Source organism: Ambystoma mexicanum, chromosome 9 (assembly GCF_040938575.1).
Source record: "Ambystoma mexicanum isolate Mex_15411 chromosome 9, UKY_AmexF1_1, whole genome shotgun sequence".
In the NCBI taxonomy this organism is placed as follows: domain Eukaryota; kingdom Metazoa; phylum Chordata; class Amphibia; order Caudata; family Ambystomatidae; genus Ambystoma; species Ambystoma mexicanum.
This window is the reverse complement of record NC_090931.1, coordinates 1,108,922,483-1,108,948,844: the sequence shown is the minus strand read 5'-3', so window position 1 is coordinate 1,108,948,844 and position 26,362 is coordinate 1,108,922,483. Positions and strand designations below refer to the sequence as shown.

Here is a 26,362-nt window from a genome sequence, read left to right as displayed (position 1 = left end):
GCATCCAATTGTCCCAACGACTACTGGAGTGTACTCAACACCTACATGGACAGCAGAGTGTGGATTCACCAAAGGGTAAAGGGGCGGGCCAGTCCGAACCTCCTCCAATGTAGATGAGACTGACTTCAGGTTCAGAGCCGATGGATCGAACAATGGCTTATGTTCATCCTCAGGAATCGAGGACACAGGCTATGGACCTGGATCTTGCTGAAGGATGTCCACCGGAGGCAAAGGCCCAAAGCAAGATCCAGACAGCCACTGGTCCCCCGTAGGCAAAGCACCATCTGTGCCCAGCGGAGCCGCCGATAGCAACTGTGGCCCATTGTCAGGTACGTTCCCCGATGAAGGCCCCAGCCCAGTCGCCGACGGAGCAGACAATACCACTGTCGGCGAAGGAATTGAAGGCAGCGCCACCACCGTCTACGGAGGAACGTCCATCGACAAACCCTTTGTCGACGGCACTAACAAATCCACTGGCCTGGACTTCTCTGGCGAAGCGGCCTGCTTGGATGAAGTGCTGGAATGTTTCGCAGAGTCGCGGCTGTAAGACCTAGGATGGTCCTTCGACGACTAGTGCTTCCATGAGGACTCTCGGTACTTCGACTTCTCCCTCCCCGTCGTGGCCTTCTGAAAGGCCTAGCACTCACTTCCTTTGACATGTCCGGTCTTGTCGACTTGGCCAGAGGGCCCACTCGCCCCTTCAGACTGATTCGACCTGGATCCAGAGGCTCTGCCGCCTCTCCCCCACCTCCGACAATGGCTCTCCCGTGCGCGGTTTCTTAGAGGGGGGGGTCCACAGACCTTGCCTTCTGGTGCGTAGACGACACCTTCTCCACTGAAACTGAAGACTTGCCCCCCCTGGACAAACCCACTTCCGAACCCGGGTAAGTGCCTTCATTGATCCAACAAATCAACCGGCGGTTGTGGTGCTTCAGCGTTTTCTGAGAAAAGCCTTGACAGATCTCACAGGCGACGGTGGAATGATTGGGGTACAGACAATCCGCATGTCCATCCCCCTCGAAAATGATTTGGGCCGCAGGTTTCACAGGGCTTAAACGATTTCTTCAGGCCCACAGATGACATGGCCCAAGTAGGAAAAGCATGTGTACAACATGAAGAGTAACTCTAGAGTAAACACAAGGTGATCCCAAAAGTTTGGAGACTGTTGAAATCTGTAGGTAAGCCGCGGGGCTATTTATACCAGACATCTATTAGTGTAGCCTAAAGCACCCAAAAAGACATCGATAGGACACTAAAGTGTTGAAGTTTTCCACAGGAAACGCCAGGTTAAAGTTACTGAGGTTTCCCAGCCTGACTATATATTTCATGAAGGATCCAATGCTGGAGAACAACAGTTACAGGTAGGTAACTTGTTCCTTCTCCAGCATGGGGGCCTGGCATGGATTCACATGCTCATGAATAAATACATAGTACACATATGCACAACCACAGGAGGTGGCAAGCCTCAACGTAAACATCCCTTACCTCCTCACCAGGCTCACCTTCAAGCGAACAGGTTGCGCAGCACTGCTAGGCCGACTCTAGACTCCTCCCTAGAATCCCCGTCGATGGAGTAGAATTTCGTTAAGGTGTGTGTCGACCTCCACGTCGCAGCCCTGCAGATGTCCAGCAGGGGCACAGCAGACAGGAATGCCGTTGTAGCAGCAATCGCTCTGGTAGAGTGGACTCTCGGACGGCCAGGCAGCGGTCTGTTTACCAACCAGTAACAGTCGGAGAGCCACATGGAAATGGAAGCCTTGGACAGGCCCTTTACATGGTTCACAGGACCAAAGTACACAAAAAGTTGAGAGGTTTTACGAAAACTCTTTGTGCAGACCACATAGAACTTCAGACCTCTAGCCACATCCAGCGAGTGCAAAGTCCATTCGTCAGGCGATGAAGGCGTTGGAAAAAACACAGGTAACACCAAGGGTTTAGATAAATATCTGATGGCACCTTGGACATGAAGGAGGGGTGCGTCTGCAGCACCACCCTCGCGTCGTAAAAAGTCAAGTACGGTGGTTTACAGGACAGGGCCTGAATCTCACCCACCCGTCGTGCAGGTGATGGCAACGAGGCACGCTGTCTTCCACGAAAAGAACTACAGTGGAACAGTCTGCATAGGTTCGACTGCATGAGCCTAGTCAGTACCACCGTTAGGCAGAAACCTGTGCAGTTCCCTTAGGGACCACTGCAAAAGATTTAAGACTACAGGTGTTGGCAGTAAACCCACTTGGTAATCAGACTTCTCTCGAAGTTAGGCAGTATACAGAGGATACACAATAGGGCTAAAAACACAGTAGAGCAAGCAAACACTGACCAGAGCTTTGGTATCAAGGTATATAATTATTTATTTAAAAACACAGTTGAAACACTCCAGCACTCTTATTGTAAAATATTCTAAACACAGTTACTATTATGATATATACACCCCTTTTGCCCTTATTAGAAAATCACAGTAAGACACCACTTATTTTCATACAGAGGTGAGCGCTTAACTAGATTGCACTCTACTAAGGTTGTGAAAAAGGGAGGGGAAAAAAGGCAGAATATGCAGGGTTACACCACTCTACGATTCAGGAACACTATTAGCAAGGCACAGAGCAAAAAGTCACTGGTGAGCCAAAGTCCAAAGGCTGGGCCCACTCTTAGAGAGAGCAGAGCACAAATGCGCCCAAGATCACACAGTTACACTAGGCTTAGAAAGTCTTGCAGAGGGTTCAGAAAAGAGTTTAGAGAGGCTTTAGAAAAGTTTAGCCAGGGTGTACCAGGCTAACCCAGGTTCGAAAGCCGGGGGCTAAATCTACCCCGTACAGTTGGTTGCAAGGGAAGCCAGGCGGGACACGGTACCTTAAGTGGGAAGGATCCTCCAGCGGTGGCAGCTTTTCTTGTTTGTGGTTGCAAGTTGCGTCGTCGTCCAGGGGAAGAGAAGATCTCGACGTGGAGGAAAGATGCAGGTCTTTGCACTACCAGGGCAGAAACCAGCCGCTGAGTTTTCTGGTAAAAGGTGGTACCTTTATCTTGCGGTCGTGGTAAAACGTGGTATCCGGTTGCCGGGGTGCTTAGCACGGGCAAGGCGGCCACGAGATACGTCGAGAAAGCGAAAAGATGGTGAAACTGGTTATCCCCACCAGTCAAAGGAAGAAGACTCTCCGGCGGGAGATCTCCTCTGTCGTTGGGAAAAGTGGTGAGACGGTCCAGCAGGGCTCCACCGGTCGTGGTGTCGTGGCAGGTCGGCTCAGCTTCTCCCTCGTCGGATTCTTAGGTCCTGTGGCGACTTCTGAAGTTCCAGTCCCCAAAGCTCTGCTTTTATGCAGCAAACCCCCATTCACTCAGCCTAGCTGTCACTCAAACATGCGAAGTGGTGAGCCGGCCGGCTCACCACTTGGGCCAATCAGGATGGAGTGCGACTTGAGTTGCCTAGGCAACTCAATCCAGGGTGCCTAAATTCCCCTCCACCCCTCCTAAGTACCCCAGACATAGTGGCACCACTTTGTAGGGCTTCTGTGAAGAAGCCCGCCAAAAAGTGGAACAAAGGGCTCGACTTGGGTTGGAGTCACAGAAGAGAACAAACGCCATTTTAGAATCAAGTTTTGGCAAAAAATACCAACCGGAGAATTAATATTAATTAAATAAACCGGCGGTATGTTTGAGGCTACCTTAAATAATTAAATAAAGATAGTAGCCTAAAACAATGGGAAATACCATAGGAAAATATTCGCGGTTGAATATAAAAAGTAGTATCCACTGCCACCAGCCAAAACTCGATCAGGGGGGACGGAGACGTGCCCCCTCGACTAACAGACCCTGGGGCAATTGAATTGCCCCAGCCAGTACGTCCACAATATGATGGTGTGTACTGGTTCTGTTCAGAATTTAAGACTAGTAAAGTCAATGGTGACTTTACATGCCTTGGGAGACAGTAGTCAGTCCCAGGGTATGGAGTCTATACCGGGGGGTCACTAGGACACCCCCTGTGTAACTGCACTGAGGGTGCTGTGTAACACACATCACAAAAACACATGAAGCCCTATGGAGTAAAAGACCCCATAGCCCATTAAACACTTCTAGATCCATAGAAACACACTCAAATCATGTCCAAGAGAAGTTAAAATAGTCTCACTCTTGGCAGGAGAATAAAATAAACCCCAAAAATCCAGCAAAGCTGCTGGGGACTCACTAGGTTAGGAAATGCAGCCTAAACAGAGAATTCTCCCTAACAACCACCTTGAGTTCCAACGCCGGGAATGAACGGAACAATCCTTTGATGAACTCCTTAACCAGACGGTGTGACCGTAACGACGACCATCCCAGATAACTGGTGTAGGGGGAGATAGCCATCAGATGACCCTTGATTGAGGCATGCGCCAGTCCTGCTTTGACCAACGACAGCAAATACGGTAGCACCTGCAGAGCTGTGACCCATAGAGGGTTGATCTTCTGTGCATGGTACCAGACAGCGAACCTCTTCCATTTATGTCCGTAGCATTTTAGAGTACACGAAGCCCTTGCCTTGGCAAGTACCTCCTTACAGTCCGCTGGGAGATCGTAACCCCCCCGAAATCTAGCACTGCAGGAGTCGGGCCTTCAGGTTCAGCAACCCTGGGTTGTGGTGCAGAATTGTGCCTCCTTCCCTGGCAAGATCTGTGACCACTGGAAGCTTGACTGGAGGGGATGCCGACATGCTGAGAAGGTCCGGTACTAGATCTGCCTCGACCACGCTGGTGCGACGAGGAACATGATGCACCGGGACTGAGTTGATTGCTGAGTCGAGAAGCAATGGCAACCGAGGGAACGCATACAAAAACAGGCCGTCCCAGGGGAATGAGAATGCGTCCCTGATGCTCCCCGGTAGGGGAACCTGCAGGCGAACCTCCCGAAACTTGTTATTCATCGCCAACAGATCGATTTGGGGATTGCCCCATCTGCGGAACAGGTGGTCAACTTGGTTCTGCCAAAGCTCTCACGTGTGGCAAGAGCCTAGCTCCTAGCTGAGGGAGTTGGCAACTGTTTATTCCTGCCAGATGTAACGGAATGAGGAACATACCCCTGGGCAACGGCCCAGTGCCATAGGTCCTGCGCCTCTTTGGAGAGCGTTGGGGATCTGGTGCCCATCCGCTTCCTGATTAATACATTGTGATGGTATTGTCCGTGAAGACACCACCTAGCACTTGAGGGATGGAAGGAAGGACTTCAGGGCCCAAAACACTGCCCGAAGCTCCAGCACGTTGATGTGCAACAACTTCTCCTCCGGCAGCCACAAGCCTCTGGCGTGAAGCCTTCCGGTTTGAGCTCCCCATCCTTCCAGGGAGGCGTACGTTGTGACCATCTCCTGGCATGGTGGGGTCTGGAAATCTGCACTCCGGACAGATGAGAGCACATTCCCCCACCACCTTACCGCTCAACGGAAGCCCTCGTCGAGCGTTATTTTGTCCTGCAAGCTTCCTGACACGTGTATCCAATGACATTCGAGGAACTCCTGTAATGGACGCATTTGCAGCCTGCAGTCGGATGAGAGATGCACGACGACATCATGTCAAGAAGAGACTTGGACCTCAGTGTGGCCATCTTCAGTGTGGCCATCTTCAGTGCCAACAGCCGTTGCACCTTGCCCAAGATGGCTGCGTTCCTTTCCTCCGACAGTGAAGCCAGGCACGACACTTGAGTCGGGATCCCAGAAGCTGTCATAACCTTCTCACCACTTTATGTTAACGGGACCTGAAAGGCCCTATTTAGCCCCTCTCGGGTCCCATGGAGTCAGTCTTGGCGCTGTTGGCATCGGACTCACATGTCAGGGGCGGTTCTCAATGGGCAATGAACAAACATGGCTGCCCCCACAAGGACCAATGGGGAACTGCAACTAGCAGTCTAGCATCCAGGGCAGGGCCTGGCCCGAAGGCACCTCGGATACCTGCTGGGTATTTAAACCACGCCCGACTCTAGGCACGCGCTTCGCGTTATTCTTCTCTAGCAGCGTGACGTTCACCGGGTCCTGCTCAGCATCCTGGCCTGCATGGACGAGACAAGTCAAAGAACCGCAGTCATCCTTACCTGCCCAGCTTCAGCTTCCATCCAACCGAAGTCTTCCAGACATCATCTTCCTCCTGCAACATCCCTGGAAAGAAGGGCGTGAGAGACGTCAAGTAAGCTTACTTACCCAGCCCATATGGAAGGCCATCGCCACCCAAACATCGTCCATCGGCTTTGGGCTCCGGTTGATCTCTTCTTTCCGGATTCTTCCACGACCTGCAAGAAACAGCACAGGTTAGCAAACTCTCAAGGACGCTCTCAGTGCTGCATATTGCACATCCATCCTTACCTTCTCGAACTCTGCCTCCAGTATCCGCTCGCTGCCATCAGCATCTGCAAGATAAGCGGAAAAGGTTATTTGGAGCATCAACCAATACAGACATTCTTAATACTAAAGACTTACCTGAAAAGTGGAGTCACAGCCTGTCTGGACTCCTGGCCCACGCCAGTGAAGTAACTCGGCGGAACGGTGCCACTGACAACGCGCCCCTGCGCAGCACGGCAGGACGGAGAGCGCATTTTCATAAAAACCAAGGTGAGAGGAACCGCAAGGGGAACATCGGGAGGTGGTTCGCGAGGGAAAGAATATCAGCTAAATTCCACCTCCTGTCTTCTAGAACTGATCCCTGGCAGCATGAACGCCAGAGAAGGTGGAGAGTCCAGAACATTCTTGGGCAGTCGAGGGGCGTCCCTGTGGATACAAGGTGAGCGTTACAAAACAGCATGTCCTGCGATGGAGTCAAGCAGGACTTTGCATAGATCACAAAGAACCCCAAATCCGTCAGAAAGCGGACGGCCCTCGCCGTGTGGTCGACAGCGATGTTCTTTGACGTGGCCCGGATCAGCCAGTCAAAGTAAGGGTAGACATGTATACCTTTTAGTCGCAGATGCACCGTCAGGCACTTGGTGAAAACCCTTGGCGCCAACTTCAGTCTGAAGGGAAGGGCCTTGAATTGGTAATGCTTGTTAGGGAGAATTCTCATTCAATGGCTAATTTCCCTTACCTAGTGAGTCCCCCCAGCAGCTTTGCTGGATATCTGGAGTTTATTTTTTTTCCACTTGGTAAGAGTGTACCCCTTTCTTTCCACTATTACCTGTGTTTTGCCATGTGTATCTCATCTGTTTTTGTGATAGTGGACTCTGGAGTACACCACTTCAGTAGCCCGCTTATTTTGTGTGTTACACAGCACCTTCAGTGCAGTGACACCGGGTTGTCTTAGACTTCCCACTGACTCCATTTCTGGGGCTGACTACTGTCCCCCAGAAAAGGGTAAAGTTGCCATTAACTTTACTTACTCATTTAACCACAGATTCAGTACACCCCATCTTACATGGAGTACTGGAAAGGGTTAATCCCTAGCCCTTTTTATCTGTACCTCCTAGAGCATTGTTTTGCTTTTTAACATTTAGACGTGGCAGTGGTATCTACCCTAACTTTTCTACCGCGATTATACTATATAAACGTGGTATTGTTTTAAGCTATTATAATAGCCTCAAACTTAAACCCGCTAGACCAAATACTTTTACTTTTGGCTCCGGTTGGGTTTATTCACCATTTCTTTTTGTTAAAGTCCTTCTTGTGTTTCACTTTGCGCTACAAACTAGGTTTGCCTCCTTTGTTCACTGTCTTTTGGCGGGCTTCTGCCCAGAAGCCCTCCTCTAGGCGTCTGGGTGTCTATGTGGGCTGAATGTGAGGGAAGGGTGCAGTCACCCCCTGCACAGGGTATCCTAGGAAACCCAAGTCGCACTTTGCCATGATTGGCTGAGGTGGTTTTCCGGGCCGGACAACCCCCCCCCTGCTGCGTGATTGACAGCCAGGCTGTGTGAATGGGGGATTTTCGCATAAAAGGCAGGTCTCTTGGTCTGGAAGTCAGAGTTGCCACTGGAACTACAAGGAACCAAAGAGAAGCGGAGAAGAGTTCGACTGCTGCAACTATCCCGTCCCGCTGAAGCCATGCTGCAGTCCTGAGCTATCTACCCTTCGACGACCAGAGAAGATCCAGTCCGGAGTCTTCTTCCCTTGAGCTTGGTGGGGAAACCAGCTCATCTTCTACAGCCAGAGGATCCTCTTTGTGGTCGAAATCGCTGCACCCTGCTGTAGTGGTCCGGATAGCCACCTGAAGACCCTCTCCTGTTTTTAAGGAGCACACCTTTTATTCACTGTCACTGCTGCCGGCTTCAGCCCTGTGTGGTTCAAACCCTTCCAGACGTCCTCTTTCGGATCGAAGCTCCAGGAACCGAGGGTCTGCAGGAAACTACCAGGAACAACTGCCGTGCCACCAGCTTCTTCCTTGAATAAGGTACTATGTTCTGCTTGAGGAATTCGGGTGAATCCCTTTTCTTCGCCTCCAAGTCTTGCCCTCGTCTTCCCTCCTCCTTATAACTTTTGCTTCCTCTGTTGACAATATCCAAGTACTCCTGGCTACACCGAATCATGAACTATCTGACTGTGTGATCCTCGACAATAGGAACCAGGTGCTACTTGACACTGGCTCCGGCCTATTGACTTCTTAATCTCGGTCTAAAAGTGTTCTGATTCTGTCTGCCTTGAAAAAGGTATTGCCTATGATTTTTGCCCCCAACTCTCTAGATGCTCAGGTGCTAAGTGTGTTTTTGCCCTGGTAATATTTCTTGCCACGGATACGAGTTTCTTTAGGAATACCGAACTGTCATTACTGTCAAAAAGTGATCGCAAGTGTATTCCCGGTAACGTCTCGTTTCAAAACACAGGGTACTTACCTTGAAGTATACCGTACAAAGTGAATTGTTTAGTCTTAGTATATTTTACGTGTTGTTTTGAATAAGTGTTGTGTTTATAACAAATGGTTTAAAAATAAATGTAATTATACTTTTTACCTGAAACCTTGAGTCAGTGTTTGCTTGAGTCACAGTAATTGTGGTCCCTTTGTGTAATCTCTGCTACTGCTCATATACACTTGAGATAAGCCTGGCTGCTCCGCTACTGCTCCCACTTTAACATAGTAGTACAGGCTTGTACCAAAGGTAAAACTTGTATTGCCACCTGTAGTCTTAATTGTGTGTAGTGGTCCCAAAGGGCACTGCACAGGATTCTGCCTAACAATGCTTCCCATGAACGAGAACGCGCAGAAACTTGTGGTGTCCCTTGGGAGTTTGGATGTGGAAGTAGGCATCCTCCAAGTCCAGTGACAACAGAAAGTCTCCCTCTTCAAGCTGTCCCAGCATGTGTTGAGGAGTGACCATTCGGAACTTTTGGGACTTGATGAATTTGTTCAGTCGTCGGAGGTCGAGGATGGGGCCTCCATCTCCCAGTATTTTTCACGAGGAAGTACCTTGAGTACACTCCGGAGCCGCCTTAGGACGAGCTCTATCACACCCTTTTTTTAAGCATGGCCCATACCTCCAACAGCTGGGGGGGGCTGGTTTTCCTGCGGGGCCACCAGTGGTATACAGGGACAGTTCCATTGAAATTCTAGGGAGTGTCCGTGAGCGAGAGTGTCCAGCACCCAACGGTCGGGGGAAGATGGTCTTCCACACGCTGATGAAGTTCGTCAGCCGGCCTCCCACTGGCGTGCACGGTTGGGGGCCTGTAAATGAGAATTCTCAAATGTGCTAATTCCCTCCACTTTAGAGACCCCGAGCAACTTTTTCCCACTCATGTATTTTAATGTGATTCTTTTTTTTACTCTGTGCTTCTTTTGGTTGTGGAGTCTGAAACTCCATAGGCATCATCTTCTACATAGTGTCACACAGCACCTTCAGTGCAGTGGCACAGGGAAGTCTTTCAGATTTCCCAAAGGTTTAAATACCTTATCTGGGATAAACGGTTTCCCAGAGCAGTAAAGTGAAATTGACTTTACATACAATTATAACTTTCTAGACCCAGCCCACACTATCTTACAATAGGGTGCTGGAGGGGTTTCCTAGTATCCCCTTTGTCTAGCTTCTCGTGTAACAATTTTGTGCTACTCGCGCGCATAGTAAATCTCAAGGACCTTTCCAAGAAGAAATGGCGAAAAAAGAAGACTGGGGCCATTTTGACAAAAATGGCACCCTTGGGTGCTTTACTGCAGCTGGGAACGCAGCCCGCGGTAAATGCACACCACAGTAGTTAAAAGTAAATCACTGCCACCACCCATTCATCGAGGAAAGGGTAACAAAAACATTACATGAGAACTAGACAAAGGGATACTAAGTAACCCCTCCAGCACCCTATTGTGAGATGGTGTGTGTGTGCTGTGTCTAGAAAGTTAGAAATGTAAGCAAAGTCCATTTCACTTTACTGCTCTTGGAAACAGTTTATCCAAGAGAAGGCTTTAAACCTATGGGCAATCTGAAAGACTTCCCTGTGCCAATGCACTGAAGGTGCTGTATGGCAATGTAAAGGATTATGCCTTTGGAGTTTGTCAGACTCCACAAGCAAAAGAAGCACAGAGTAAAAAAAGAAAATCACATTAAAATACACGAGAGTGGGGAAAAAAAAAGTCTCACTCTCCAGGTTAAAAATATCAAGTCCTCAAAATCCAGCAAGGTTGCTGGGGGTCTTAAGGCCGAGGGAATTAGAACATTTCTGAGAATTCTCCCTAACACCTTCGACAGTGAGCCCTGCAGATCCGCCTCGACAGCCTTCGCGAAGGACGCCACTACCCACTCAATGGAAGGTTGGGCCTTCGTCGGGTGTACCTGGGCCTTCACAGTCAGGACCGGTCCCTTGTCGTGCTCGGCATTCTCTTTAGGGGGTGGGTCAGACCCCGCTCCCCCTTGGGCTTCTCCAGCAGGTCAGTCTTGGGATTGAGTTTGCCCAGATGGTCCGACTTCCTCTTGGACGAAGATCCTGAGCATTGACTGAAGTCGGAGGAGACGTCGGACGCGCCCTGGCCAAAGAGGAGCCCTTGGCAACGGCGCTCCTGGTGGCAGTGGACTTGCGGTGCTTAGCCTTCTGTTGGACCCCTGCGGGAGGGGCGCTCTCAAAGGTCTTAAAAGCCTGCTCAACTTTCTTGGAACCGGGAGAGGCATGCTTTTAGGATCCACCCAGGGGCCTTGGTCTGTAGCCAATCCTTCAGCCGCTGATGCTGATCCTTGAGCGTGCGGGCTGTCAAGAGAGAATTCTCAAAAATGTGCCAATTCCCTCCACATTAGAGACCCCCAGAAACTTTGCTGGATTTCGAGAACTTGATTTTTTTACCTGGAGAGAGTGAGACCCTGTTCCCCACTCTCTCATGCATTTTAAAGTGATTTTATACACCGTTTCTTTTTGGTTATGGAGTCTAACCAACTCCATAGGCATCATCTTTTACAATTTTGTCACACAGCACCTTTAGTGTAGTGCCACAGGGAAGTCTTCCAGATTTTTCAAGGTTTAAATACCTTCTCTGATCAACTACTGTTTCCCAGAACAGTGGAGTGAAATTAACCTGAGTTCCGTAAAATTCTAGACCCAGCACACCATTTTACAATAGAGTGCTGGAGGGGTTACTTAGTATCCCCTGTGTCTAGTTACTCATGTAGCATTTATATGTTACCCTTTCCTCTCAGAATGGCTGGTAGCAGTGGTTTTGCAATGAACTACCATGATTTACCCCGACCGCAAACTGTTTGCAGCTCCGGTAACATTAAATCGCGGGAGCCATGTTTTTCAAAATGACGCCGAGCCTTCTTTGTTAAAATGGTCCCCGGTCTTCTTTCGCCATTTCTTTGTGGATGGATCCTTCAAGTTTTTCTCTGCGCGCCAAACCAGGTTTGGTCTCTGTTAATTTCGTCTTTGGCTGGGTTTCTAAGAGATACCCGCCTCTGGCCCAGAGAGTCTGGTGTGGGCAGGAAGTGAGGGAGATGCCCGAAACTCCCTGCGATTAGTCTCCTAGGCAACCCAAATGCACTCTGATGATTGGCTGACTGTCCAGCAAGGACAGCCACCCTGCTGGGTGAGTGACAGCTAGGCTGGAATGAAAGGTAGAGAACTGAATAAAAGGCAAGTCTTTTGGCTTGGAAGGCAGAGTCGACCACTGGGCGAAGGAACCAAAGAAGAGCTTGAAGAGGACGGCTGCTGCAACTCCTGGACCGCTGGTTTGCACGGTGAAGCCTGGCTGCAGGTCCGAATCGCCAAGTTCGCATCGACAGAGAAGCCCCTGCAAGGACGACTTCTCCCTTTGAGTTGGTGGGACCAATCAACTCCCAAGTAAGCCACCTGGTCACCCATCTCGGAGCTGGTTGAATTTCCTCAGAGTTGCTGCAGGAAACCGTAGAGCCAGGGAGAGGGACACCAGATTGTGTGCTTTGCTTGTAAGCTGGCCTAAAGCTTTTGGAAGATCCACCGGACTCCCACGAAGCATGACTAACCAAGCCCAACACCCTCCCACCCCCCCCCCCCCCCCAGTCGAGTGCGGGACCTCAGATGTGAGGAAAGTCCACCTTGACAGCTAGGAACTGCGCTTACTGCTATTTGCTGTACTGCAAGGAGCTGAAACACAGTCACTGAAGGTAGAGTTTGCCGGTTGCCAGTTTTGACAGTGCAGGAGTCGCCCAACGTTCTCCCTCTGTCCCCGCGACTGAGGCCCAAGAACAGCGAGATCTGCAGAGCGGCACAAGAACAGAAGTCTTCAGCTGCATCTTTTTCTTCTTAAGCAAGGTACTGTAAAACAAGTCTGAGAAAACTTACCTCTTACTGTGGAAGTGCTTGTAACTTCTGCAACTCACAAGTCTAATCAGCTTGTGACCCTACATTTGATTCTTCTTTTAACCAAAGACTCCTAAGAACTTGTGCAAACACTTTACCATTTACCTAACTGAAGTGCTGCATCACATACAAAGGCTTTTTGCCTATTGACTTTGGCTTAGCCTATTGAATTAAATGGCTCTTCTCTATCCATCTTAAAGTATTTGCCCCGCTTAAGAATATTTGTAATTGCTCGTCTTCTAATAACCTTTGCCTATTACAAACTATTGAGTGTATTCTGTATGCCAACAGTAAGGTATTAATGTCCCCAGCACCCTTGTTACTGATCTCACCTGTGGGTGTAGGTTGTGTCTGTGGGCCATCCCAAAAGGGCCTTGTCTGATCCAGAAACTCAGTGTACAGTATTTAAGTTTGTGTGTTACTAGTATATTGCTCCCTTCTAAAGAAGGCTTTATAACTGATAAATACATTCATTGTTTATGCAAGAAACCTCGAGTGTAAGTTTATTTCAATACCTGTAACTGAATCTTTGTGTAACTCCACTACTGCTCACATTTCCCCTCTTGAGATGAGCCTGGCTGCTCAACACTACCAAAACTGTGTAGTACAAGCTTATACCAAAGGTTGGGTTGCCTATACCTGTAGTCATAGTTGCTTGTAGAGTTCCCAGAGGGTACTGCATTCAAACTTTGCCTAACACCGTCAACTCCTGGCAAAACATACAATCTTCCTCCTTGTGCATCGGGTACAGACCGTAAAGGCACTGGGATGCTTGTCGCCCGAGAAGACATTCCGCAAGGCGCAGTCAGAGCAAAGCTTGAACAGGGGAGTTAAATCCTTCTCCTACGACATGGTCCACGCAGCGTAGGCCTGAATAATCTTCTGGAAGCCTCCAAGAAGAAACTCGACGAAATTCGGCTTTGAGGGGCGCTGAAAAATCCGTAAAACGGGTCCCTGTTAATCGGAAAGATGATCAATGGAGAACAAGGCTTGATTGAGCGAAAAATGGAGTAAAACTCTTCCAAAGAGAAAAAAACGCAGTAAAAGCTCGAGAGCTACACACGAGGCCTCCCAACACTTGAACGTGCGGCAAAAATATGAAGATGGCTGCCAGAGGAGGGGCTTAGATAGAGGGCAGTCATTGGTTGGGGCAGTATGACCCAGAGCTCAGTGATTGGTTGTTAAAAGAAAGACAGTTCAGAAATTAAACTGATTTATTTCTTTACCAAGAATTCCCAGCCTGACTGGGAATATTCATGAGCATGTGAATCCATGCCAGACCCCATGCTGGAGCAGTAAGTGTTTCCTTGAACTATGTATGCTCCGAGTATTGTGTGCCTCACTACAACCCTCTTAGACTAAGCCTGGCTGCTCAGCCATAGCTGCCAAACCTTTGGGTGGTTCAGGCTAAACCTAAGGGATGTACCCTCCCTATTCACCCAAGGTAGGCTTTCTAAAGTCTCATCGGAGTTAACACTTTTGTAAAACCTAACAGAGGGCATTTTGGAGTCATGGTCCACCAATGCACCCTGCTACAGTGAGATGCAATAAAAAAACATTGCAAGGGCAATGAACCATCTCGGGTGAGAGAAGAAAAAATGTTAATGGAAGAAAAGCTTTTTCAAACTCCTATATTTAAAAACAATACAATTGTAGGATTGGACAGAAAAGAAGTTTTATAGCAAAATGTCCACTTACGCACACATGGTTACTGTATATTTAGTTATTGATTAGACAAGAAAAGTAACTTACCAGGCTGGCCAAGCATGTTAGAAAATCTTATGTCAGAGCTCAAAGTTGGATACAGCTCCATCCAAGACGACATGGAATGAAGTTGCCCATGTTCATGTAACTCATCCAAAAATAACTAAAAAGTAAAAATCGATTTAATATCAATTGCATACTGATGCAAAGCTACAATGCATTTGTTACATAGTGTTAACATGGCAAAAGTGCGTATGTGACAGCACTGCAAGAAGGGATTTATTTTAGCATCTAGACACAGGAACTATAGGGTATTCCATCTTAGCAGCAGAGAAACCTCTTACAATCATGCTACAGCTCAACATATTGTTCATCGTTAGACAGAACTACTGAATTATGCAAAGTGATTTATCTTGCAATGTATCTAGAAAATAAAGAGTGTTTGCAAACATTTTGTTCTTCCTATGCATCATTTTCCACAACAAAAGTGTAAACTGTTACAAGGGTTTTCAAAGTCACTACCTGCGATAGGACTAAGAAAAGCCAACCAAGAATAAGCAACATTATTCACAACCTTTGGCAAAGCCAACAAGCTCGACAGCAACAAAAACAAAAAAAAGAGAAAGGGGCACTAGGGTCCAACATAGTGGAGCACAATAAAGGTGTTTGGATTTTGATCCGAACAGCGTGCCGAGCGCAGTGTTGGATAGCCTTGCTTTAGTCTTTGTTATGGAGAATTCTCAAAATTGTGCCAATTCCCTTCACCTTAGAGACCCCCAGCAACGTTGCTGGATTTTGGAGGACTTTACCTGGAGAGAGTGAGCCTTTTTTCTCACTCATGTATTGTGATGTGTTTTTTACTCTTGTGTTCTTCGATTATGGAGTTTTAAGATGACTCCATAGGCATCTTTTCATGTGTGTTACACAGCACCCTCAGTGCAGTGACACAGGGATGTCTTTTTAGACATCCCAAAGGTTTAAATACCTTCTCTGGGATAAACTACTGTTTCCCAGAATGCAAGGTTAAATTGACTTTACTAGTCTTTTTAAATTCCTAGACCCAGCACACACTATCTTTCTATAGAATGCTGGAGGGGCTACCTAGTATCCCTGGTGTCTAGAAACTCACGCAGCAGTCAAATGCTACCCCTTTCTATCGAAATGGCTGGTGGCAGTGGTTTTACAACAAACTACCATGATTTTTCCCAACCGCGAACACCGGTAGCTAAAAATCCCGGAAGCCATGTTTTTCAAGATAGCGCCTTAAGCCCCTTTGTTTAAACAGGTCCTGGTCTTTTTTGCCATTTCTTTTTGGAAAGGTCCTTCTAGTGTGTCTCTGCGCACCAAACTAGGTTTGGTCCCTTTGTTTTTATGCCTTTGGTGGGCTTCAGGGCTGAAGACCGCCTCTGGCGTCTGAGTGTTTGGGGTGGCCAGGAAGTGTGGGAGATGCCCGAACTTCCCTGAGCTTAGTCTCCTAGGAGACCCACATGCACTCTGGCGTGATTGGCTGGCTTTCTGTCCAGCAAGGACAGCCACCCTGATGAGTGAGTGACAGCTAGGCTGGAATGAATGGGAGAAAACTGTTTAAAAGGCGAGTCTCTTGGACTGGAAAGCAGAGTCGACCACTGGAACGAAAGAACCCAAGACAAGCTGGAAGAGGACGGCTGCTGCAACTCCTGGACCATTGGTTTGCCCGGTGTAGGCCTGCGGCAGGTCTGAATTGCCAAGTTCATCTCGACAGAGAAGCCCCTTCAAGGGCGACTTCTTCCTTTGAGTTGGTGGGACCAATCAACTCGCAAGCCACCTGGATACCATTCTCAGAGTTGGTTAAGATTAACAAGGGGGGGGGGGAGGACGCCAGCTTGTGTGCTGGATGAGAGATACTCGAACCGAAGTAACTCCAATTTGTCCGCGTTTTCCGACGATCCCGTGCAGGGCAGGAGTCCCCCCCTCACCCCCCCACCCCGGACGTCCTCCCTCTTTTCCCTACGACTGAGGCTCAGGTACAGCAAGATCTGCAGGAACCAACGTCTTGAGCTGCATCTTTTGCTTCATATTAAGGTACTGTGCCAACCAGATTGAGAGAACGCCTCTCTCGCGGTGAAAGTTTGAGGAACTTTCCCATCTTGCAGGCCTAATCAGATTGTGACCCGACATAGGATTCTTTTTTGTACAGACTACTTCGTCAAAGACTTTACCGTTTACTTCAAGAACTGCTCTTTCCTATCCAAAACACTAGTCCATTGACTTTGGCCTAGGCCTATTGAACTAAATTGAGTCTTCTAGTGAACTAAAACCATTTGTACTGCCTAAGAAAGTATTTGTGATCTATTCTGCTAACTTGTACCATTTTACTCCCATTGAAAGTAAGCGAAATGCCATTTTGCTCCTATTTCAGAGGACCATAATTTGTTCAGAAACGTATTGGTTCGATATTGAAGTGTGTTTGTGTACAATATTAAGTTGCCTCCTTCTAGTGAATGTTTTTTAAATGATTATGTAATAAATTAATAAGTGTTTTACCAAGAAACCTTGAGTGCAATTGTCTACTTGAACCACTGTGATTGTAAAACCACCGTGTAACCTCTTGTACTGCTCACATTCCCACTTGAGATGAGCCTGGCTGCTCAGCTCGCTACCACAAATTGTGTAATACAGAATTATACCAAAGGTTGGTTTTTGCTTACACCTGTAGTCCCAGAGGGTACTGCATGCAATTCTGCCCAACAGTCAACCCCAGAACATTTTTTTTTTTTTTTTTTTTTTTTAACTGTTTTAACTGGTGGATTATGTTTCCTTATACCTCTGAGTGGGAACCTTTTTACACACAGAATCTTTTACTCTTTTTTTGGGTGTCATTTTTAAGGCTCTCCATAGTGTCTTTTTTAATTAACTCTTTATTGGCATTTTTTAAACAAAAAACATTAACAATTCCAAACAAGAAACCCCTTGGTTCGAGAGTAGACCTATAACTTGGCAAATCGTCTTTTGCACTAAGCGCTGTGTACGATGGCTAAGTAAGTGTGGGGGCAGAGTTTCTAGATTTCCCCCCCTAGAACGCCTGCCCTCTCCAGGGCTCTCTACCATCCCCAGGAGCCGCATAGCTTGAGGGCACCATACCACTCTTGCCCGGTCTATCAGATACTGTAGAAGGGATACAGTGTCTGCAGAATTTGACGTGGTCCCTCTGGATGGAGTAGGTTAGCCACTCCATTGCTAAGTTCCACATTTTTGCGACCCATTCGTGATCCTGAGGGGATCCCTTGCCTTCCATTTGCGGGCCAATATGAAGGCCGCTGCCATCATCATGATCACATAGCTTTAGTCCCGCCTTGGTTTTGATTGCTTTGAGTGCCCCCCCCCCCCCGAAGTCCTATGAGGGCAAGGCCCTTGTATCTCCCGACGTCAATTCCTAAGACCTGGTTGCATGCTTCCAGGATTCTTGCCAATATCTCTACATTTTCGGACAGTCCCACCATATGTGCTCCCAAGTGCCCTCCGCCCCACAGTCCCTCCAACAGAGGAGCAATATCCCGGGGTACATTCTATAGAGCCTCGAGGGGGTCAAGTGCCACTGGGTTACCAATTACAGCCAGATCTCCCTTATCTGGATAGACCTCGTCATTCTGGGAATCTGTCACCAAAGCCCGGTCCGATCTTTCTCCTCCACCATACCCCCAGAGACTGCCTCCCACCTCCTCATGTATCGTCTCACTGGGGGGTTCCTCTCCTGCCTTCAGCGGTTTATAAATTGCTGTGATCAGGTGCCTGTCCCCCGATTGCCTGCCGAGATACCTTTCGAAAGGGGTCAGCTGACTCACCTCGTGTAACATGGTAGGGTTGTGAAGCCAATGCCTCAGTTGACAGTATCTGAACCTTTCCCTTTTGCCTAAAGCAAAGTCTGCCTTACATTGCTCACATTGTTTCATCTGACCATTACTAAACATAGCCCTTAGCATCCTGCAGCCCCCTTGGTGCCAAGAGTCAAAAGCAGCCGAATTGTATCCTGGAGTAAATTGGGGATTTCCGAACAGGGGTGTTTAGGGCAAGGGGAAAGTCGTACGGCGGGCCTCCCGCACCGCCTCCTCCCACGTTCGGCCCACCAGGTCTAAGATCACTACTGTGCATACGATTGGGCCTGTCCTGCTTAGGCTTCCATAAAACAAATTCTAGATCTTCCCCCAGTACCGCCCTATCCATAGGCCTCCATATCTTCCCCCGGTCATCTTTTTGCCAATCCCGAATCACTTTTCATTGGGTTGCCCTATAGTATGCCCTAAAATCAGGGCTCCCCATGCCTCCCTGGTCTGTAGGGGCTCTCAGCCTAGCCGACATCCTTGGGCGTTTGTTGGTCCACACAAATCTGTTGGTCATTCTGTTCAGGGCCCTGAAAAAGGTTGGCAGGATATGTACCGGTAGTGCAGCAAAGCAGCACAGCACTTGAAGCACAACCATTTTTAAAGTGCTGATGCTTCCCAACCATGAAATAGCTAGGGGGGCCCCCCAAGTCAACCAATTTGGACTTCATTTTCTCCAGTAAGGTTGGGTAGTTAGCCTGATACAATTGATCAGTTTATTTGGCCAGTTTTATACCCAAGTAGGTAATTGCATTCCCGACCCATCTGTATGGTAAAGTTCCCTTTAGGGCCTCAGCAGCTTCCCCCGGGATGGTAAGATTGAGGATTTGTCTTGGCGGTGTTAATTTTGAGACCCGCTACAGCTCCAAATTGCTAGAGCTCCCTTTCTATCGCTGGTAGGGCTGTGTCTGGCTGGGTCAGGGACAGAATCATGTTTTCCGCAAACGCTGCTATTTTATGAGGAACTCTGGCGAACAGGATCCCCTGTATGTTCTGATTGGAGCGCATACAATATCAGGGATAACGGGCATCCCTGTTTGGTCCCCCTCTCAACTGCAACTGGTTCCGTCAGATATCCATTTACCGCTAACCGGAGAGTTGGGTGCCTATAGCCTTGACTATACAAAAATTTGGGGCCAAATCCCATTTTCTGCATAGTTGCGGAAAAGGAATCCCAACTCCACCCGATCAAAAGCCTTCTTGGCGTTTATTGCCATGAGGAGAGCAGGGATTCGTCTTTTATTGACCTTCTCTATCAGATGGACCAATCTTCTGACGTTGTCGCTAGTCTGCCGACCCTTCACAAAGCCGGATTGGTCCGGGTGGACCAGTTTGGGGATTATATGGTCTAACCTTGTTTTAATATCTTAGCGTGGATCTTGGGAGTCGACGTTTATGAGTGCTATAGGACGGTAGGAGGCGCACCCAGTTGGGTCTTTCCCCTTTTTGTGAATGAGGATGACTTTCGCCTCCTCCATTGATCTCGTGACAAGGCTATCCCTGTCTATTTGGTTAAAAAGGGCTGTTAGGGTCGGTATTAATACTTCCTTGTGGGTCTTATAAAATTTAGTTACAAACCCATCCAGGTCTGGAGACTTAAGGGTAATAGCCAGCGCCTCTGCCAGTAGGGATGACGATAGCCAGATGAAATCGATTCTGGAGTGGGAGCGGTGGGCATGCAAATAAAATGTGTAGCCCTCAGTGTCCCTGTGTATCCCCCTCCAAACAACCACGGCCAGCTTGCTAATTTTGCCCCTCAGTTCGTGCGTTGGACCACCTTGTGGAGCCGCCGCCCCGGAGCTCCTATCCTTGGTCTGATCCCAAGTATTATTAAAATCGCCCGTAAGTATTATAAGGAATCTGGCGAAACCCTCGAGTTTGTCTAATGTGGTTTGAATAAAGGGGCCTTGTGCTGTATTCGGAGCGTAAAGAGTCGCAACAGTTAGCGCCACCCCACTCCCCTCCAGAGACCGTGCCAAGAACCTTCCCTGCTCATCCGAGACCTTCCTAGTGACCTGTAGATCTAACCCATTCTTCACAGCTATTAGGACCCCCACCTTTTTGCTAGGTTGTGTAGCTTGCATCAGTCTGGAGTAGCCCCATATTTTAACCCATGCTCTATCCAGGGTATGAATATGGGTCTCTTGCAGCGTTACAATATCTGGGTCAGACCTCTGATATAGCGTTCTATTTTTTTCCGCTTAACTGGAAAGTTGAGGCCATTGACATTAAGGGAGAGTATCCTCAACGTACCCCTAGTTGAGATAATGGGTCAGAGAATCTGGCTTTTCCATGACTCTCTCAGATAATATATTCGGGTAAGCTAACCAGGTACTCCCAGTCTCCCCTGGGCCCCTCAACCTGGTTGTCATCCTCTGCAACTTGGGAACCCTCGAAACTATCCCCTCTCCCATCTCCCCCCATCTCTCCTCCTCCCTCCCCCCTCATACTCCTCCCCACCCCTTGGTGAGCCAGAGCAACTGGCCAGTGGCCCCCCTCGAATCGAAACCTCGAGAGTCGCCCACAAACTGCCCCCAGTGTGTCCAACACAGGATATCCCAATTCCATTCCAAGAATGAGCACCCTCCCACCCGATGCCCCTCAATCTGGTACCATATGTGATCTCAAGCTTTCATCTCTTCGTGTATGCCCTCCCCAGGCATTCCTGTGCTGATCCAATGGACTCTGCCCTGTAAAATGGAGAAGCCGGCAGCTCCAGTCATCCTTGTGTCTCCTGTTCCTTGACAGGCCTCGCAAGGTCGGTCAGGCATTGCCCCTCACTTTTTTGGACCAGACTGTGGACCATTCCCACGACTTGTGCTCCGCCTGCTGTGTGGAGGATTGGGAGGCCGGAGGTGGAGAGTCTTCTTCCAGACCCAAGAGGGCGATCGACTGTTCGCAAGACGTGACTTCCCATTCCAGTCAAATGACAGACCAAAAGCATGTGTCCATCTATAGCGTATCTCCTGGTATCTCAAGTGCGCCAGAACTTGTCCCATCCTTCTCATTTTAGCTAGGGTGGCTTGAGCCAAGTCCTGGTACAGGGTTATCTCTGCTCCGTTGTACGTGATCTGCCCGGTCTTCCTAGCCTTCGCCAGTATTTGCTCTTTAAGGGTCTAACTATGCATTGCCACCAGGACATCTCTAGGTCTGGCACCAGGATCTGACCTTCTCGGGCCCACTCCGTGGATTCTGTCGAACACCAAGTGTGCCGGGGCGGCATCGTCCAGGAGATCGGCAAAAATTCCATTCTCCACTTGGCGGATATCTTGATCTTGAGGAGCTTCCGGAAGGCCCTTGATTCAAATATTCGAGCGCCTGGACCTGTTCTCCAAGTCCTCCAGCTTGTAGGTAGCTGTGTCCAGTAAGGAGTCAGTCTTCCTTGCGTCCTCAGTTAGGTCCTGGATTGCTCTCTCGTTCGTGGCGACTCTCTCCTCAATTTTATTGATGTCCTCCTTGATTTCCTGGAGACCCTCCGCCAAATCCTCTCTGAGGGTGTCCATCTGCTTCTGGAAGGCGTTTCAAGGTGGCCTGTATGACTGGTTGTTCACTATCTCCTTGGGCCGCTGAAGATTTCCCCAGTGGGCCACTCGTTGCGTCGGTTATCCTGGTGGTTGGGCTAGATTTTGGCCAACATGCCCTCCTGCGCTTTCCTGGGGGGTCTTTGAGGTGGGTGCGAGTCCTTGGCCTTGTTTTTTGACATACTTCCAATTTGTTGGTCTGGTGCTCCGCTAGTGGGGCCCCACAGTCCAGCTGATCCTCCACACCTCTAGGTGTCAGCCTCCCCAATTTGGCAATCCGTGGCGCCCAGGCAAAGTGGCCGAGGGGAGGGAGAGGATGGGTTGTTGTGGCATATTGTGAGTGCAATGTAGCTGGATGCCCAGGTCCTCCTCCCTCCAACGTCGTGCAGGTGCAGACTATGGGCCCCCTTCTTGCCCGGGTACGTTCTCAAGTCAACTGTAAATCCGCACATATCCTTGGAGTAGAGGGTCCAGGGGTGGTGCCCTGTGGTACTGCTGCAGCTGTCGGAAGAGAGTCCAGGCCCGTGGAACCTACGCTGATTGGGACGAATTGCAGGCAGTTAGGCGATGATGCCTTCCCCTCACGTCTTGCCCCAAAGGTGGTCACCGTTAGGGAGAATTCTCATAAATGGCTGATTTTACTTACCTAATGAGTCCCTCAGCAGCTTTACTGGATTTCTAGGGTTTATTTCTTTCACCTGGTAAGAGTGTGAGCCTTTTTCCTATTCTTACATGTGTTTTGCTATGTGTGTTTTTACTTTGTGTGATCTTGGGCAATGGAGCCGCACCTACTCCATGGCATATTTTTCATGTGTGTTACACAGCACCTTCAGTGCAGTGACACAGGGTTGTCTGAGATTTCCCACTGACTCCCATTTTCTGGGGCTGACTACTGTCCCCCAGAAAAGAGAAACTTGCCATTAACTTTATTTTAGTCACTTTAAACCACAGACCCAGTACACCCCATTTTACATGGAGTATTGGAAAGGGTTAATTCTTACCCCTGTGTCTCTTGAAGCATTGTTTCGCTCCCTTTACATCCAAGACTTGGCTGGTGGCAGTGGTAACTACCCTATCTTTTATACCACAGTTATCTTAAATAACCATGGTATTGTTTTAGGCTATTATATTAGCCTCAAACATAAACCCGCTTGACCATATATATTTTATTACGGTTCCGGCTGGGTTTATTCGCCATTTCTTTTTGTAAATGTCTTTCTCGTGTTTTTCTCTGCGCGCCAAACCATGTTTGGTCCCTTTGTTCGCCGTCTTTTCACGGGCCTCTGGACAGGAGCCCTCCTTAAGGTGCCTAAAAGTCTGGGTATGCAGGATGTGAGGGAGGGGTCTTAGGACCCCTGCCTTGGGTTCCTTTGGTAACGCAAGTCGCACTCCTGTTTGATTGGCTCAGTGACTGTCCTTGCCAGGACATCCACCCTGCTGTGTGATTGACAGCCAGGCTGTATGAATGGGGGAACTGCATAAAAAGCGGGTCCCTGGGACTGTAAACGCAGGGTCGCCACTGGAACGAAAGAATCACCGAGGAGCTGATGGAAGAGGACCCCTACGACGACTGAACCGTCCGTGGAAGCCCTGCTGCAGGTCCGAATCTCCAGAATCCGATGACAGAAGATCCTCCAGGAAACTTCTTCCCTTGAGCTGGTAGGACCAACCAGTTCACCCAAACTGCAAGCCAGGACCCCTCCTCTCGTTGAATTTGCTGTACAGAGCTACAGTGGGCCGGATAGCCAGGAAGGACGGACCTTGCTTGGGTTTTAAGGAGCACACCTTTTATTCGCTGCTTTGCTCTGCTGCTGGTTTCTTCCCTGTGTAGTGCAGGACCCTCCAGTCTTCCTACGTCTTGGCAGGCCGACAGTTGCTTCAGGAACCGTGAGCCTGCAGGAACTACCAGGAACGTCCGCCTCAGTTACAGCTTCCTCTCAGTTTTGAGGTACTGTGCAAATCTGGTTGTTCGTTTCGTTCAGCCGCGGTGAAAGTGCTTGAAATCTTTCTCCAAACCGAGGGCTTGTCCTCTTCTCTTTGAACTAACCTTTCTGCCAACCAACCTCGTCTGAAATCCGTGGCACAAACTTTACCACGAACTACCCTGAACAGTGTGATCTTGAGCAAAAGACCTTTGACCCATTGACTTTGGCCCTAAGCCTTTTCTACCTGATTCTATCACTGTAGTTACTCTTGCTCAATTGCCCTGAGTACTTACCTGTTGGTGTGGTTCAATTTCTATTATCTTTGTCTTTCCCTCCCATTTAAATTGCTGGAGTGCCATTTTGCTCCCACTTCATTTTGTGAGCTTAACTTGTCTGGAACTTATTGGGAGTGGTGTTGTGCATTAAGAGTGATTTTTAAACTGCTTATAATAGTGTAACTTTATACAACTGAAGAGCGAAAAAAATTATATTCTTTTACTTGAAAACCTTGAGTCAGTGTTTGCCTGAATCATGGTAATTGCTGTCCTTTGTGTAACTATTTGATACTGCTCAATTACTCTTGAGATAAGTCTGGCTGCTCTGCTACCACTTTAACTGTGTAGTACAGGCTTGTACCAAAGGTGAATTTGTACTGTCACTTGTAGTCTTAATTGTGTGTGGTGTTTTCAAAGGGTACTGCATATAATTATGCCTAACAGTCACCGGGCCCTCGTTACGGGCACCAGATGCTCAGTGCCCGCACTTGTGGGTGTGTGCTTTGTTCCTTGGTGAGCGCGGGCCGTGGTGGATTAGCCTCTCTGGGTTGAATAGCAATGGACCAGTGGGTCATGTAGAGCTGAAGCTGCCGTAAGCCACTGGATATCGCTGTGGAGGGGATACCATGGCAGGAGAGGAGGAGTGCCGCACGTACCTTTAAGTTTGTGAATGTTACACCCCCCCCGTCTCATCACAGAGGTCCTCCCACATGGTGTTCCGCAGTGCAGGCCTGGGTGCCCGTGTCAGCTGAGTCGGAGGTGGTGCTGGTGCCCAGGTCCCCTCTGTCACTATGCCCACGCCAGAACAGGCCGCCCCCCCCCCCCACCCGCAGGCAGGAGCTGCCAGCACCCGTGGGTCGTAATGACTGGTACTGTCTGGGACTACCCAAGACGAGGCCCGCAACGACACACCCCACCGGCCCCGGCCCGCGCTCCCCGCGGGTCCTTCCGATAGCTCCGATCGCAGTAGGAGCTGAGCAGGGCTCCGCTCGCTCCCCTTGGCAGCTGGGATGCAGTCCTTTCGCGGAGGGCCCCTTGTAGAGGGGGCTTGCCAAAGCTTCAGGGAGGGACAGAGCAAGCCCCTCCAATTTTGTCTTGAGTGTGCTGTGCCCGACTCGGCATAGCCCGCAGGTCCGGTGGCAGTCGTGTGATGGGTCGTGATCAGCTCGACCCGTGTAGCAGCGGGAGGGGACCCCCCCCCAAACGCTGCAGTTATGCTCCAGAGGCCCCTGGGGACTTTTTCATCACCTGGGGAGGGCTATTTAGCAGTTATATGAGGGCCACAGAGCCTCCAGGGTCGGGAACTCGGTGGTCACGATGGCTGGAGAAATGGAGCCATCTTGTCTTTTAAAAAAGTTATCTTCTTTGACAACTTTTTGGCAATAAGAGCCTTGTTGCTGTGTTGCCCCTAGGTGCTCCCCTTTTAACCTGCTCTTGCTAACCTTGTGAGAACTACACTGGCCCAAGGGTAAAAAGGAAATTTGGATACCTTTTACATTGTATTGAGACCAGCACCCCCAACCTTATGTGGAGTGCTGGGGAGATGGAACAAGTTACTTAGCTCCAACTATAAGCTTCCCGAGTCTTGGATCTGGAAGGCTGACTGTATGACTAGGAGAAACCTTTTAAAGCCCTGCTCGACTTTCCCCTGGAGGAGCGAATAGAGCGGTGCTGCTGGAGGGTGCCCACGGAACGGGCCGTCTCTGTATCTGCCTTGATGGCCTGGAGGGACTTTAAGCTTCTCAAATAGCCTATCTCCATCGAAGGGAATGTCCATCACCTTCGCTTGGACCTCTTGGCGCAAATTCGTGGTCTTCACCCAGCCTTGGCGACGAAGGCATACACCATTCCCCATTTGGGAGGAACCCTGTGTCGGCGGCGTCCAATTCCACCAACGGCGTGATCAGACGCTACATCCCCCGTCCTGTAAGAGAGCGATAGGGAGGATTCTCCGAAATGTGCCAATTCCCTTCTACCTTAGAGACCCCCAGCTCTTTTGCTGGACTTTAGGACTTTTAATTTTTATCCTGGAGAGCGCGATACCTTTTTCCTTCTTTCTTTTGGTTTTGGAGTCTGATAAAAACTCCACAGGCATCTTTTTACATTGTGACACACAGCACCTTCAGTCCCGTGGCACAGGGAAGTCTTTCAGATTTCCCAAAGGTTTAAATACATTCTTTTGGATAACTACCGTTTCTAAAAGTAGAAAAGTGAAATTGACTATTTACACTTGTAACTTTCTAGACCTAGCACATACTATCTTACAATAGGGTGTTGGAGGGGTTACTTGGTATTCCCTTAGTCTAGTTTCTCATGTAACATCTTTAAGTTACCCTTTCTACAATTAATGGCTGATGGCAGTGGTTTACTTTTTTCTACCATTGAGTGTTTCTACCGC

General features: G+C 49.0%; 1 protein-coding gene across 5 annotated transcripts in view; it reads right to left on the bottom strand.

The window, feature by feature from the left end:
• Positions 1–26,362, bottom strand: part of PRPF40A (pre-mRNA processing factor 40 homolog A) — a 1,435,679-nt gene that overhangs the window by 710,418 nt on the left and 698,899 nt on the right. For all 5 annotated transcript variants that reach the window (XM_069616434.1, XM_069616435.1, XM_069616432.1 and 2 more), the window contains exon 18: positions 14,435–14,549. In XM_069616434.1, the coding sequence (XP_069472535.1) occupies positions 14,435–14,549 (115 nt within the window). The remainder of the gene's footprint in view (positions 1–14,434; positions 14,550–26,362) is intronic.